The sequence below is a fragment of the Emydura macquarii genome, unplaced genomic scaffold (genome assembly GCF_026122565.2).
Source record: "Emydura macquarii macquarii isolate MOO-44397 ecotype Brisbane River unplaced genomic scaffold, CSIRO-AGI_Emac_v2 contig_306, whole genome shotgun sequence".
Lineage (NCBI taxonomy): Eukaryota > Metazoa > Chordata > Testudines > Chelidae > Emydura > Emydura macquarii.
Genome location: NW_027130443.1, coordinates 5,915,490 through 5,931,162, shown reverse-complemented (window position 1 = coordinate 5,931,162; position 15,673 = coordinate 5,915,490). Strand labels below are relative to the sequence as shown.

Below are 15,673 nucleotides of genomic sequence, written 5' to 3'. Positions count from 1 at the left end.
GCCTTCGACCCCAGGATCAGATGTATCCTCCTGGTGAGCCCAGACTTGCAAGGTCAACTGCAACTTCCCCGCAGTCCCCCCAGGGGAGCTGTTTTGTCCCGAAAAAGCTTCGATTTCCCTTTAAAAAAGAAAAATAAAAAGAGCCCTGACCATGTCCCCCTGGCTCCCAGCCGGGGTCTTCACTGGGGTGGAAACAGCAGGGCGTGCCTCAGGCCCCCCACTGCACCTCTCCCTCTCCCGCAGCACTCCTCAGGCCCCTGCTCATCTCCCTCCTGCAAGCCTCACACCTGACACACCCCACCTTCCTGCCCCCCACAACCTCCATCCCCCTGCCCCCACCTCTCCTCACACCTGACACACCCCGCCCTCCTGCCCCCCACAACCTCCATCCCCCTGCCCCCACCTCTCCTCACACCTGACACACCCCGCCCTCCTGCCCCCCACAACCTCCATCCCCCTGCCCCCCACCTCTCCTCACACCTGACACACCCCACCTTCCTGCCCCCCACAACCTCCATCCCCCTGCCCCCCACCTCTCCTCACACCTGACACACCCCGCCCTCCTGCCCCCCACAACCTCCATCCCCCTGCCCCCCACCTCTCCTCACACCTGACACACCCCACCCTCCTGCCCCCCACAACCTCCATCCCCCTGCCCCCCACCTCTCCTCACACCTGACACACCCCGCCCTCCTGCCCCCCACAACCTCCATCCCCCTGCCCCCCACCTCTCCTCACACCTGACACACCCCGCCCTCCTGCCCCCCACAACCTCCACCCCCTGCCCCCCCACCTCTCCTCACACCTGACACACCCCGTCCTCCTGCCCCCCACCTCTCCTCCCGCCCCCACTTCTCCACACGCCCCCACCCCGTCCTCCGTGCAGGCCTCTCTCACCTGACGCACCTCTCCCTCTGCCCCCTCCAGATCCCGCCCCCCACATCTCTTCCCCCCCCCTCGGTTCCGCCCGGTCTCCTCGCGCTCCCCCAACTCCACTCCCCACACCCCCCCATGCCCCGCCCCCCTGCCCGCTCCCTTCCCGCCGGCGGCCGGCGCCGCGCTACGCCCCGAGCCCCATGCGCCGCTGCTGCCCGGCCCTGTGTATAAGCAGCAGCCGCCGCGCCGCCGCCCCCTCCCCCTCGGCGGGCCCCTCCGCCGCGTCCCGCCCGCCGCCGCCGCTCCTGCTGCTGGTGCTGCTGCAGCGCCGCCCTCCCGCGTCTCCTCCGCACAAGATGGCGGCCGGTGGGAGCGGCGGGGGCCCCGGGGGCCTTTCCTCCTCCTGCCCGCAGCCGCTCCCTCCGGGCAACGGGGCCGCCGCGACCGCCGCCGCCGCCGCCTGCACCAACGGCCCCAGCGGCGCCCCCGCCTCCCCGCCGGGCCTCACCTACAACCAGTGCGGGGCCGGCAACCCCGCGGCGGCGGCGGCAGCGGCCGGGGGTCCCGGCTCCTCGGCGCCGGCGCTGGGCGGGGCGGGCGGCCCCCTGCAGCGGGAGCCCGTGTACAACTGGCAGGCCACCAAGCCCACGGTGCAGGAGCGCTTCGCCTTCCTCTTCAACAACGAGGTGCTCAGCGACGTGCACTTCCTGGTGGGCAAGGGCCGCGGCTCGCAGCGCATCCCGGCGCACAGGTGGGCAGCGGCCGGGGGGCCACGGCGGGGCAGGGGAGGAGGCACCGCCCGGGGGGGGGGGGGGGAGCGGGGCATCCCGGTGCACAGGTAAGGGCCGCCCGGGGCGGGGCGGGGAGCGGCGATCCCGGGCCCGGCTGAGGGAAGGGAACCGACCCATGCTCCTGTCGCAGCCCCGCTGCACCGGAGGGAGCCGGCCGCAGGCCTGGCCGCGGCTCGCAGCGCATCCCAGGCGGGTCCCGCCGCCTCGCAGAGGGGCTCCCCGGAGCTGGGTCGGGGACCCCGCGCGTTCCCCCTCCTCCTCCATCGCTGCCGCCCGGGTTTTCCGCCAGCCCGGTGTGGGCCGGCGAGCGGGCTGGGGTGGGGGCATCCCCGCATCCTTCTGCTCCCCTCTTCGCTCTCACGAGCGCCTTCCTACCTCCAGGGAGCGAGAAGGGGCAAAGGGGGGGGGGCATGGCCCCTGGGTGATGAATCTCCTGTCCTGCCCGCCCCTCACTGGGCTGTCTGCACTCTAACCCCCGCCGAGGCATCCAAGAGCCTGGGCCTCCGCCCTTGCGAGGACCAAGAGTCGGTTCCCAGGCCTGTGGTGACTGGGGGGGAGAGAGCAGGAAGATGCCAAATCAGCATGGGAACGCGGGCCCCCGAGTTGTCTGTATCTCAGGCCTGCCTTGCAGGGTGTTTGGGGGGCTCTGCACCGTAGAGGTGGGTTTGGAAAGGCTGGCCCGGAGCAACGGTGGGTTAGAGGGCATGTAGTCCACTGATTACCCAGCGTTGTGTCCACCCCACTGGCACCTTGTCCAGAGCAAGAAGCCCGAGTCTCTACAGCTTGAGCGGAAGAACCAGGCTCTGTAGCAGGGCCTGTAATCCTTTGTTGACTGGGCACAGAGAGAGACAGGTAACCAACTGTTTGGTGGGTTACACATCCATGACTGAAAGGGAGCAGGGGGATCATAAGGGCACAGAACAGAGAATCCTCATGAAAGAAGGGAATGGATAGCCACTGACTCAATATTGGTCCATGTGTTAGAGGAGCCACTTCCTTAGAGTGTAATCACTTGTGTGTGTGTTATGCCATGTGAATTTTCTGTCCAGTACTTCCTTCTGGGGAGATGGTATGAAAAAGTTAGGGATGCTACCTGTAATTCTTTCATGCAGGCTGGTCCCTTGTTTACCTTTCCCTTCCTTGATTTTATCTCTTTGTTTTAGTTATCAGATTACCATCCCATATTTTACCTGCAGCTATGAGACAGGTTACAACACTTTCAGAATACTGTGAATGTACACAGGGTTTTAATAACTTAAGGGCCGTTTACGTTACACAAATCTGTGGGTGGTATTTACAATTTGCTTGTCTCCTGACAAGGTTAAAAACACTGGGGACATGGTAAAACGCCACCTTGAAGCATAGACCGAGTAAACTGCTACAGGTTTTGCCAGAGGAGTGTTGTAGCAAGGTGTAGTTAGCTTCTGCCCACAAGATAGAGGCCTAGTTTAATGATGTTGTGTTCAATTCTTCCAGCGTGGTAGTGGTTATGGTGTAGATGTGTTCCAGAGTTAATGCATCTTTTTGGACTGGCTGTTTAAAAAGAAGCATCTCAGAGGATTTTCATGGAGGTTTTGGTTGGTGGATTTGATGTAAAACTTCAGCTAAATAAAATTCCACTTAAGGAGTAGTGTGTAGTTTTTGCTACCCTTCTTAAAGCCATAGAACAGGGTTTAGTTCCCAGAATTATATAACTTTTTTTCTAAAAGGCATAGAAATGGGAGAAATCTGTTTTGAACAGCATACAGAACTACAATAGCAAAAAGAATCCATAGATTCTAGTTTGAATCAGTTCCAGAAAAAAATTGTTTTGGAAACAGCTTGCTAAACTAAATCTGTAGTGAAAAATGAAAAAGGAAGGTTGGGCAAAATGTGTAGAATACTAGAAAGATGTCCTTTTTATTTTAAAAGGAAACTATTTTTAAAATCATTTGCCTTTCCTGGTAACTTTGGTATATAACTTTATCTATTGAAGTCTTCACTAAAAACTAGTTACAGCTGAATGATATGTCTGCATTAGGTTTATATTGGTTTCGAGATTGTCTGTCACTAGCACTGTGCAACTAGAAAAATATCAGCATAAAAAAAATCACATTTTCAAATGGATATGAAAAACAGTTCACTGAACACTAAGCAGCTAGTCTGCATTGATACTTTAGGCCGAACAATAGTTTAAGAGCTTGCAGTCCCCAAAGTGGTTGTTTGCTGAAGAGTTTGAATTTGGCTTAAACAGCCAGAGTCCTGTAGCACCTTAAAGACTAACAAATTTCAGCAGGCATAAGCTTTTGTGGGCTGTAACCCACTTCATCAGATGCATGAAGTGGAAATCACAGATGGGAGGTATATGTATACATCCAAGGGTAGGAAACAACAATGGGGAGGGCAAGTGCTAACAAAGTCAATTCAGTTAGAGTAGATGGGGCCTATTCACAAGGGTTGATTAGAAGGTGAGAATTTGTGAACAGAGACAGTTACTTCTTGTAACGAGATAACCATTCCAAGTCCCTATTCAGACCTAATCTGATTGTGTCAAGTTTGCATATGAGTTCCAGCTCTGCAGTTTCTCACTGAAGTCTGTTTTTGAAGTTTTTTGTGGAAGTATGGCAACTTTCGAGTCAGCTACAGAGTGTCCTGGGAGATTGAAGTGCTGCTCTCCTACTGGTTAATGGATGTTACCATTTTTATGTCTGATTTGTGTCCATTTATTCTTTTGTGTAGTGACAGTCCGGTTTGGCCAATGTACGTGGCAGAGAGGCATTGCTGGCACATGATGAATTTGGCTTGATATTAGATAGTACCTGATTCAGTTGGCTAGTAATTGATACTAGACTTACCTCCTTTGAAATATAGTGATGAGTTGGCTAGCATTGTCTGTCACCTATTGCTTTGGGAGGTACTTAGCGTATTTCTTAATTCAAGTGAAGAGTGAGTGCCAGTGCCGCTCATTTTAACACAGTCGGTGACCCAGTGAATTCTTACGGTCTTTTTCTTAACATTAATGCTTTGCAATGGAATTTTCTCTACAATGCCTTCCTCGTTCTTTCTTTTGTCTTAGCTGTCTGTGTAAATGTTTTCTCTCGAATTTTTTTCCCCTCAAAAAGTATGTCATATCTAGCTTTCTATTTTAATCCAGTTTATTTCACTTGTTCATAGGGCTTGGAAAATAGGAACACTTTTGTGTTACAACTAGAAATGATCAAAGTAGATTCCTTAAAGATGGGCTTGAAAGCAAAAGTGATATTTGAATTAAGCATATTTCTTTTCTGCATGCTCTGCTAACCAGTTTGTGGGGGACTTTCAGCACAGATTTAAGTTGTAAGCAACCTTTTAAAGCATCTTGCTTTGAAATTCTCCCACTTTCTGGTTCCTTGGAGTTATACCAAATTGCATCATGCTGTGACATCACAAGTATAGATTACATATGTTGCAGTAAGACTTCTGGTGTTTGTGATCTTGCATTCTGGGATATTTTGGCGATCCAGGAAGTAACAAGAGGATTTCAGAGGCACTTAGTTTAATTTTTGTTTAAACAACTTAACAAACACTTCTGTGCTGAATGACCAGGCAACAGCCTGAGTGGTAGAGGGTGTTTTGCACAGAAACATGGTTAATTCATAGTTACTTTGTGGTTCACCTTTGATTTTGTCAGTTTATTTGAGGGATGTAATGGTTTTGATTCACTGACCTTCTTTGTGAAAACAGAGTTCCATGGCCATGCCTGTTTTATAAATTTCAGAATTCAGGTTTTCAGACAATGACCATTTTAAAGATTGTCCAGGCTCTCGAAGAGGAGTTTTTTTTATTTTTTATTAATCAATTGTTGATTTACAAACCAAGCCAAATACAAAGAGTGGGTATGGTAGGGGAATACCCTAGTATAAGAAAGTTGACTTGGCTCCTGCCTATGAATCTGTTAAATGTGCGGTTAGCAGAGCTCTTCTATTGCTACTTGCTCCCCACAAAAGGGTATTGTAAAGGGGGTGTATTTGTTGTTTTAATTGGTAAATGGCGCACACACTGAATGGTTGTGGTTTGCATTGTTGTTCAGTTTAAAGGTAGTGGAGGAATTCGGAGTTGAAGTGGCATTTCTGGGAAGATAAAGTTGCCATCTGTTTATGCATGGTACAGTTAAGAAAACTTGACAGAAATTCGAGCTTGAAGTTTCTGTTTTTTATATAGTTGTAGGAATAGAAACAAATATCAGATAGATCACAAATGGTAGCCAAACCTTCAGCTGTGCTATGAAGGCAGTATTGGAGTAATGCATCTGTATTCCTTTATTCCTCTGTCAGCTTTTGTGAAATATAAATTGTATAGTGGAAGATGGTGCAGGCTTTGAACTACCAACTAGTAGTATGATAGAGGGAATGAATCAGGGAGGTAGTATGAAATGATATGATATTGCTGGTTCTTGAATGGTTTATAGAACAGCGAGGTAGTATTGAGCTACAGATATTCTGGCTCCAGGAAAATATTCTTAGAGGCTTCAAGAAACTTCACAGATAGGCTAAATTAACTTGTTAACCCTTCACAAGGTTTCTTTGACTTTCTTTACATAATCTCTTAGCATTTGATATATTACATTCCTAAAAAATCAGATTCTTGCATCACAAATTTTCAGCCTCCCTTGTTTACTATTGAAAAAGTATCAGGCATTACTATTCACTTTCTAAATCCTTTCATGTGCTTCGGTCACTTACAGTAACTCCTACATTAGCTTACTTTATTTTGGCTACCATCTTTGTGTGCACTGTTAAAAAAAAATCCTTCTTTTTGTGAATTCTGACTGTGCCTAAATGGTTGTTAGTGATAGATTAGGACATTTGGGATCTTTTGTCCTTTTTGAGAACAGCTACCTATGTGCGTACACACACTTGCACTGAAGTTAGAAATAGGAAAGACCTCTGGATCATCCAGCTCATTTTCCTAGCAGTGCAGGCTTGTTCCCTAAAATAAGAGGTGGCGTCTTCTCTACAGTTAATATTTCTAGTGGTTTGTTTAGTTTGGCTCTAAAGGGACATAATCTTGAAATCTGATCATTCTAAAAAAATAAGTTAAAAATAGTTTCCGGTGCTCTACCTTCCCTTGAGTTCCTCTGCCACTTTATGGTTTTGCAATCACACTTTCCTATTTTTAAAAATCTCTTCTCAGTTGCTGTTTGAAAGACCCACATAAACAGGGGAAATTGTCTGACTATACAGGGAAAACTATCAGCAAATGTTAGAGAAAATAACTGTTTTTCCCATTTATCTCTATAGTAGTCTTGTTTTACTTCGAACGTTAATGGTAAGCAATCTTCAGAGTGATGTGCAAGTTAATGGTGTACCTTTTGAAGTCTCACCATCTTCAAATGTACTAGTAATAAAGTTCCACACTAGGAGTGTTGTGCTTCCGATGTGAGATCTGCTGGGACGTCCCCTAGCTAAGAATTTGGAGGGTTTTCCACTATAAACTAACCAAAGTGATTAGTCCATTGAGTGAAATGGAAGCAGAAATTGTGAAAAGTTAGTTTTAAAACTTCAAATCCTTTGAGAATGGTCTCTGAAGGTTCCCTATCCCTGGGAGCTGCATGTGCCTCGGCCTTGCAAATGGAACCCTCTCAAGTGCAGCTACAAGCCCTTTAAACTACGTTATTTCTAGTAACAGGTGAGGTATATATAACTTGAACCCAACTGTTCCATTGTCTTACTGCCACTTATATGAAAAATGCTTTCATTTCATTTAGTGATTCTGGTGGCATGAATCAAGTCTCTTAAAATTTGTCCTTGTGGACTGTCTCCAAAATTACTCCATGAAAGACATCCTTCAATACATTATTTCTTTCAGTGTACTGTACTTGTGTTGCTGCATTCTTAGCCCTTTGAAGTAACCAGAATGTTAGGTAATAATTGGGGAAAACTACTCAGTAGCCCATTAGTCTTTCTCCTGCATTTAGAGGAAACGGTTCTTTGATGATATAGTGCCCCCTTTCCCCACACAGCTAGCAAAATGTCATGAAAATTTGCCAGTCCAGGCACAATCTCACTTTTCTTTAATTAAAAAAAAAAAAAAAAAAAAAAAAAAAAAAAAGTAAAGATTTTATTGGACCAACTTCTGTTGGTGAGAGAGACATGCTTTCGAGCCACACAGAGCTCTTCTTCAGGTCTGGGAAAGGTACTCAGAGCATTGGATCTTGTATTTTGCTGTGACACTTCGAATACCTTTCCCAGACCTGAAGAAGAGCTCTGTGTGGCTTGAAAGCTTCTCTGTCACCAATGGAAGTTGGTCCAATAAAAGATATTACCTCACTCACATTGTCCCTGTAATAACTTGGGGCCGACTGACTGACCTGACTACAACAACACTGAAAATAAGGATTTTACTAATTTATAAAGTAATCTCCATAAAAGAAGTTTAATTTTGCTGAAAGGAACATCTTTTTTGCAATAAGGGAAATCTTATCAAGGTTGCTTTTCAGGAATAGGGTGTCTTTAAAGGTACCATGTACACAGAATTCACCCTTTTGTGTCTCATGCCTCTTGTCATACAAAGAAACCCCATAGCTCTTGAGACTTTTGGATCGCTGATGCACCTGTAGGTTGGGTTGAGGGCTCTGTCCTGTTGAGTGTGCTTTGGCCAGAGGCTCCAGAACTTTCCAGCTTGTTCCTTTATGACAACAGTTAGGAAGTGGTTCCAGTTCTGTTGTAGCTCCTGGTTTGCTCACCAAATTCTTCTGTGGAAAGAGAATCTTGATGCCATATATGCACTTACGTTAGTGGTCTTCAATCTATGTGAGATGTAGGGGCTATTCGATTGCATCCACCAAGAAAAAATGAATGAACTTGTGTCTAAATTAACTACGTTTTTCAGACCTTTGCTTTTCTAATGCATATAAGGCATGCACTGTAACTTTCATATGTGCATGTTTCCTAGTGGACCAAGTTACTCTCACTCTTAAATGTCTGATTAGCTAGAGGTGCACGTCAGCAGATGAAGTTCACTTGTGTTTACATGAGAGAATGGTAAAGAACAGATTCTCTAGCATCTATGTTGTTTTGAGACAGCACTCCAAATAAACATTCTTCAGGGTAGGGAATGTGGCTTTTTGTGTTAATTGTAAACTTATGGCAATGGGTAATGTTTTGTGTGTACCCAGCGTTATCACTTTGTGCTTGCATTGAAATTTTGCCTGTTTTCTCAGCTTATACGATTAGATCTTTATTGGGGTTTGCGTGACCAGAAGTAGTAAACATCCTTAGAGAAAATGAGACTGGAACACTGACTTTTTGGTAAAGAGTAGTGAGAAAGGTAGTGCCTCGCAGGATGCAGTGCTAACCAATCAGTGTCCCCCCCCCCCCCCCTGCTGAATGTTTTTGGGGGAAGGTTGAGTACAAAGCGGTGGGGAGATGGATACATTTCAGAAAGGTTGGAGGAGGGTATCTCTGCCTGGTGTTGAAGTTGCACATTTGATTTTTATCTTTGCTCTAATCAAAAATATTTTTTGATGTTTCATTGCTACTCGGGAGGTAGAAAGATAGAAAACTGTCTTGTTTAGACTCCTCTTGGTTTTCTGGGCATGATGTCCAATATTTTAGAACAGAGCAATTAGTCAGGACTTTTAAAGCATGCCTACACCGCAGTTAGACATCTGCGGCTGGCCTGTGCAGCTGACTTGGGCTCAGAGTTAAGGGTCTATTCAACTGCAAAGCCTGAACGTCCACACCGCAGTTAAACAGCCTCTTACCCCAAGTCCTGTGAGCTCGAGTCAGCTGGCATTGGTCTTTAATTGCAGGTTTTTAATTGCAGTTTAGACATGCACTTAGGTTCTGTTCCCAACTGTTATGTGATTAAGTGGGGTAGCTTGAGTTAATCTCTTTTATACCTCCATTTCTCAATCTGTAAAATGGGCCTAACTCACAGGTGGTTATGAGACTGTAAAGTGCTTTGAGGTCCTCAAATGAAAGGTGGTACACAAGTGCAAACAATTACATTAGCACATGTATTGTCTGTTACAAAATGCATAAACTCCAGCTTCACAGGAGCCATTATGTTTTTTCAGTGCATACTGGGCTGAGGGGATGGGACTTCCAAATATGAACTAGTTTGCAACTTTGTCTGGTGGTGTTGGTAATATAGTAGTGATATGGCCTAGAACAGAAGTGGATTGCTTCTGAGTATTTTACGTTTGTACTGTGACCGGTAACTGATTTCCCCTTGGGGTGGGTAGGTGGAACAGAAACTAAAATGGGATTTTTTTCAAAAATAGTGAAATGTAGTTTAATGTAGGATTTTTATTTTATTTTTTTTAATGTTAGGTTTGTGTTGGCTGTGGGCAGTGCGGTCTTCGATGCAATGTTTAATGGTGGAATGGCCACAACTTCTACAGAGATTGAGCTGCCTGATGTGGAGCCTGCCGCCTTCCTAGCTTTGCTAAAGTAAGCCTCTTTTATTGTACAGTGTAATTAGGGTGACCAGATAGCAAGTTTGAAAAATCGGGATGGGGTGGGGGGTAAGAGGCTCCTATATAAGACAAAGCCCCAAATATCGGGACTGTCCCTATAAAATCAGGACATCTGGTCACCCTCAGTGTAATTCACTTATACCTGGGTTCAGGTTATTGTGAACAAGAATATTTCCAAATACAAATAATCATTGTGCCTTTTGGTTAAAACAGATAGTCAAGTAGCTTATATCAAAATTTTTATTTTAATTGTTATTTGGTACAACATGTTCTTTAAATACTAATATTTTAAAATCTTCTATTTCATATCTGATAAACCTTTTTAAAACAGCCATTGTTTATGTAAGTCCTAGACAAATATCTTGCACTTCTTTTGGTTCTGCTGCACAGATTAACTAAGGACATGTCTAAATAGTGTTTATACCTCTTTAACTACATTGGTTTAGTAACTGATATAGGTGAAACAGTCTGGCCCCTGGTTTGGACACAGTTATACTAGGATTATAGGAATGAGCTCTACTGATAAATATCTTTATGCCAGTATAGCTGTACAGTTCTTAGTGTTGAAAGGTTTAATTGTATCCATCAATCACACCTTTACCTGAAATAGTTAAATTGATACTCAACTGTATTTAGATCAGGCCTAATAAATCGTGTTCTTAGAGGTGGCTTGATATGGATGCTAATGCTCTTCAAAAGAGGAGAAAAGCATGTGGCACTCTTAGCACCGTATGAGTTACAATTGAAGCTCAGTTGGAAACTGGAGGAAAACCTGTTTCCAAATGAAAGGACTAAATTGTTTAGAGAAATGATTTAATGGCTGGGTCTCAGCTGGTGTAGGTTGGTCGAGTTCTGTTGAAGTCAGTGAAAACATGATAGCAGATGCCAGCTGAGGCGCTGGCCCCAAGCCTTTAGTATTGGATAATGGAAGTGAAAGAGGAGAACCCCAAACCTATAACAAGACTTGCCAGAATTTGATTTTTATTTTTCTGTAAATTAATATAGATGTTTGGGTTTTTTTTGAATTTTTTTGATTTGTATAGATTTTAATACATTTTCATAGCAGGGCTGCAGAGGGCTCCCTGTGCATCCGTGGGGCCACTGCCACCCCGTTCCTGCAAAGGGGGTGGTGGTCCTAGTAAGGTAGAGCAGAGACTCCAAGCCAGGACTGGGAGAAAGGAGGAAGAGTCCCTGGCTATGAGGGAAGCCGGTCTCCCCACTGCTGAATAGCTCCTGCCTGGGGATGCTCTGCTCTCCCAGCTGGTGAGTGAGTGAGCACGGGTGCAGAAGGCTGCCTGCCGGGCCGGCATACTGCATCTCTGGGTGCAGGGGAGGCTGTTTTTACCAGCTGCTATGATATTTTTTTGTCAATTTCTGTGTCAGGTGAAATCAGCATTTACTGGTGACTAACAATTTAAATCAAAATCTGCCACGCTACCTGTAACCTCATGCTTGAGTGTCCTTTTTAAAGCTGCCAGAAAACTTGGACGCCCCTGTGGCTGTCAGGTACATGTTCTCTGTTCTCACTGAAGGCAATGGGAGTCCTTTGTGCTTGTTGAAGGGCCACATTTTGCCTGCAAAACTGACTTCTCAATAGCTTGTGAGAGTATTGGTACCTAAGCAAAATGCTGTCGGACGTCCTCCTGAATAATTTTTCATAGCCATGTAAACATTAAATACTGCACTTCAAGTGTACACATGCAATGAACGGTAATTGTCTTGTTTCAGTAATCTGGTTTCTGTATCTGACTTAATTGCTCCCATCCTCCTACTCTTGACACGCATGTTCCCACCTCTCAGGTTGTCAGGAACACTGCCTATATATAGCTTTGGAACATATATTTTTTGCTTCCTTAATCAGAAAAAGTGCTTCTGCTATAGCTAAGTCATCAGAGAGGAGTCTTAAAGGCTAAAAATGTTTCCCTAGAACAAAGACTTAGAAATCCTCAGGACCCCTTTCAACTGACGCATCTGATTTACGATGAAAGCACCTGAAGAAACCTCCCCTACAGAAAAAGTGCTTCCTGCCTGTGGAAATAAGAACTTTTGATTAGTTCAACTTTAATCCATATCCAGCAAAACCAAGCTTGTGTTTAGTTTTAACATCTGATTTTTAAAAATAAAGCCAAACTAAAACAGTGATTGAGTTTAAGAAAAGCCAAAATTTGAGATTAACTGACTTTTTCTGAAAGACTGAGATTTTAGTGTGGTTGCTGAAAGGCCGATAAAGTGGTCTTTGAAGGGAAGATGATCTGAAAATACTGAAATCATCATTCACACTATTCCGTCATATCAGTCAAATAACAGAAGAAAGAATTTTTTGCTCTTTTTACCTATAGAAAAGAAAAATAAGGCTTGGATAATGTAATGACTCTAACACTTGTAGTCATGCTAAGATATGGATGATTAAAGTTCATGCTTTACGTGTGTGGTGCATCTGTGTTCTAGATAACTTTAGACATTAAGACAAGGTTCTTGCCTCAGCGGGCTGCCTGTTTAGAAGTACTAAGGAAAGATGGGAGGTATGTTCCCATATTGAGCAGGCTGAGCAGTGAAGCTTAATGGCTTTGTGTAACAATTTTCTTGGAATTTAGCACTTGTCTTCATGCAAAAGTGCTTACATAGGCCTCCTGGATGTGGTTCAGGGCATGAGCTGATGTTGTGAGGTCAGGAGGAATTTTTCACCAATGTCCATGATTGCACTTTTTGCCATCCTTAAAGTTTAGTTACAGGCGACTGTCAGAAGCTGGATTCCAAACTTGGTGGACTAATGATCTGCTGTATCTGCATTGTAGTTCTACTGTCTTGCTAATTTTTTTAACTCACAATGGGCTTGTCTAGGTTTATGTAGCCCCAGTCTGCTTTTCCATTTGGATATTGGCTGTTTTAATTTTTTCTTGGCTCTTAGAATTGTAGATACTTGAAGTCATACTGACTCCTAATTTTTTTCTCAAAACATGTTATGTATCCTGATGTCATTTCCTTGACTTCATGCGTTGTTTCTGGACATAGTACTAAAACAAAACAGTTAACATAGCCACTGCACTCAATAGCACAGTATTGTAGTACAAATAACTGGTAAATTAACTTTTTAAAACTAGCTTGCAATAAAAGGATGCTAGCCTAGTAAAAATAAAATATTGATGTAAGGAAGAAGGACAAAATAGGTAATCCGATGGTTTAATAACAAATACTTGGTATCACTAGAGCACCTTATAGTAAATTCTCAATGTGCTTTACAAACAGCCTCAATCTGCTCTAAGTTACTGTCTGGGTCCCTACTTCACACAGTAGTTTGATTTTATATTCTCGGAGGAGCCTAGCAAATACAATTTCAGCGTAGTGACACATTCTAAGTTTGAGTAAGGGTTTAGCTGCTGACATCTGTTCTCTGGCTTTCTTCAAGATGAGAAGATTGAAGGTGTCCCACGTTCTGCTAGTAGTGGGAGCTGGGAATAGAAGTTAGACCTTTTATGGCTGCCATCCAAGGATCTTTAGTAGCTTTCTTATAATTGGCCTTTTTAAGCCAAGGAGACTGAACTCTGGTGGCTGTCTCTTGTGGTTAGTGCTGCGTGAGGAGAGAAGTGCTGGCATGAGCATGATATTGGCAATCCGGTGGCAACACAGCATACTATCACTTTTTGGGGTCTCTGCCTCTCAGGACAGCTGGGCTGTGTGCATAGGAAATGCCTTACGTTAGTCCAGCCACCTGCTGCGGTGATGAGCTTTATTTGAAGCCATATGCAGCCCACCCTGAGCAGCGGGAGACTGGATTGTAAGTTCCCCACAGGAAGGACCATAGCTGTGCATTTGTACTGTGCCATAGTGGGGATCTGATACTGCATGGGGTCTCCAGGTGACACTCTAATATAGGTAATGTCAGTGGCCCAGGGCTGCTAGGGTAGGTGTGGAAGACTTGGCAAGAGAACACTGGAGAGGAGTATTCAAGCATTATAAATAAATAAACTGTAATTTCATGTGCTTAGTGCATATATGCCACTAAAATGTTTGTGCTATTGGAATAAATGTAAATAAATTCCGGATTAAACTGCTGACGTTTTACAGAAAATCATGACCGTTTATTTGCTACTCTGAACTTCTGTCTTTGGCCCAGTCCTGTGCTAACATATGCAGGTGGTCTCTTTGAATTCAGCAGGCCACGGCTCCATAAGTGTCTTCAGGATTGGGACTTCTCTTCTGTGCTATAAATTTCACCAGACTGGAGCCCTGCCTCACTTGAGCAACTTGCTGGGGTCAAGAGTGTCACTGTGTGTCTAGGCAGTGTTTTTGTGTAAGAGATGAGGGAGGGTCAGGTCACGTCACCTGAAGGCTGTTGGTTTTCCATGTAAAAGAGACTTACTTTCGCACATCACTGACTCACCTCGGCGTGGAATGGGTTGCTTCATTTGGCTAGATTAACCTCCCCAGAGAGTCTGAAGTACAATGCTTCAACCCTTTGCTGCCATGAAGAGTGAGACCAAAACTGAGATCTGACCTCAGGGCTTCATTTACCACTAAGCCTTCACTTGATTTTCATTGTAATTAACTGTTTTGCTTTATACTTCAACTCAATTAATTCCGAACTGAACTGCCAGTTGATGTAATAATTTGACAGCTGAGCAATACTGAAGTGGAACACAAGGTTTTCCATTCAGGAGCTATCACAGTAAGGGTGTGTGTGTGTGTGTATGTGTGTGTGAGAGAGTACTGTGAAAAATAGGTGAAGGAAATACCATCACATTGCATTAGATGTAAATCTTTGGATGTTTCTATACCACAGGTTTTACTAATAAAATCATTCTTATCTTCTGAAATTGACGTGATAACCATGTGCACAGCACCATCTTAACAATTAGTGACTAGTTGAGGCATGATTGAAGCTCTGTTCTCATTTAGTCTTAACTGAAAACAGTTTGAATCTCTTTACACTTCAGCTAACTCGGTGTGGACAGGCCAAACCCGTGTCAAGCGAGAACAGTTTCTGACCATGTAGCAGGCAAAAAATTTTAAAACAGCTTAGCATGAGACATGTTATAGTTCAAAATCTCTCTCAAAGGCTCCATATATATGCTGCCTTTGATAGGATAGTCATGGTTATTCCAAAGTGGAATAGTGGTTTATCATGGTGACAGTCAAAGTGGGGAAGGGATAATAGCTGCAACTAAGAGTAAAAAATTGCACCAGCATAATGAGAACACGTAATTAGAGATTTCTGTCCCGACTCTTACTGCTGTCTTCTGACTAGTTCAAGCAGGCTTAGAGAGCAATACTTGTTTGCATGTTTCCAGATTTCTTTATTCGGATGAGGTTCAGATTGGACCAGAGACTGTTATGACAACACTTTACACAGCTAAAAAATACGCAGTCCCTGCCCTTGAAGCCCACTGCGTCGAGTTCCTAAAGAAAAACCTCCGAGCAGACAACGCATTCATGCTCTTAACACAGGTACGTTCTGAGGCTATTTGCCTTTCAAGTCATTTTGAACAGATGCAGCAGCTTCATTAATATCTAGGATGGTAAGGATGTTTTGGATATACACAAAAGAGGTGGCGTGGCTTGAAATGGA

At 44.7% G+C, this 15,673-nt stretch overlaps 1 protein-coding gene across 1 annotated transcript in view; it reads left to right on the top strand.

Annotated features, from left to right (window-relative positions):
- The first annotated feature begins 1,065 nt into the window (after positions 1-1,065).
- The window catches only part of BTBD2 (BTB domain containing 2), a 33,042-nt gene continuing 18,434 nt past the window's right edge, over positions 1,066-15,673 (top strand). Inside the window, exons 1-3 of the mRNA XM_067557691.1 lie at positions 1,066-1,627; positions 9,962-10,081; positions 15,396-15,552. Of these exons, the coding sequence (XP_067413792.1) occupies positions 1,077-1,627; positions 9,962-10,081; positions 15,396-15,552 (828 nt within the window). The 5' untranslated portion in view covers positions 1,066-1,076. The remainder of the gene's footprint in view (positions 1,628-9,961; positions 10,082-15,395; positions 15,553-15,673) is intronic.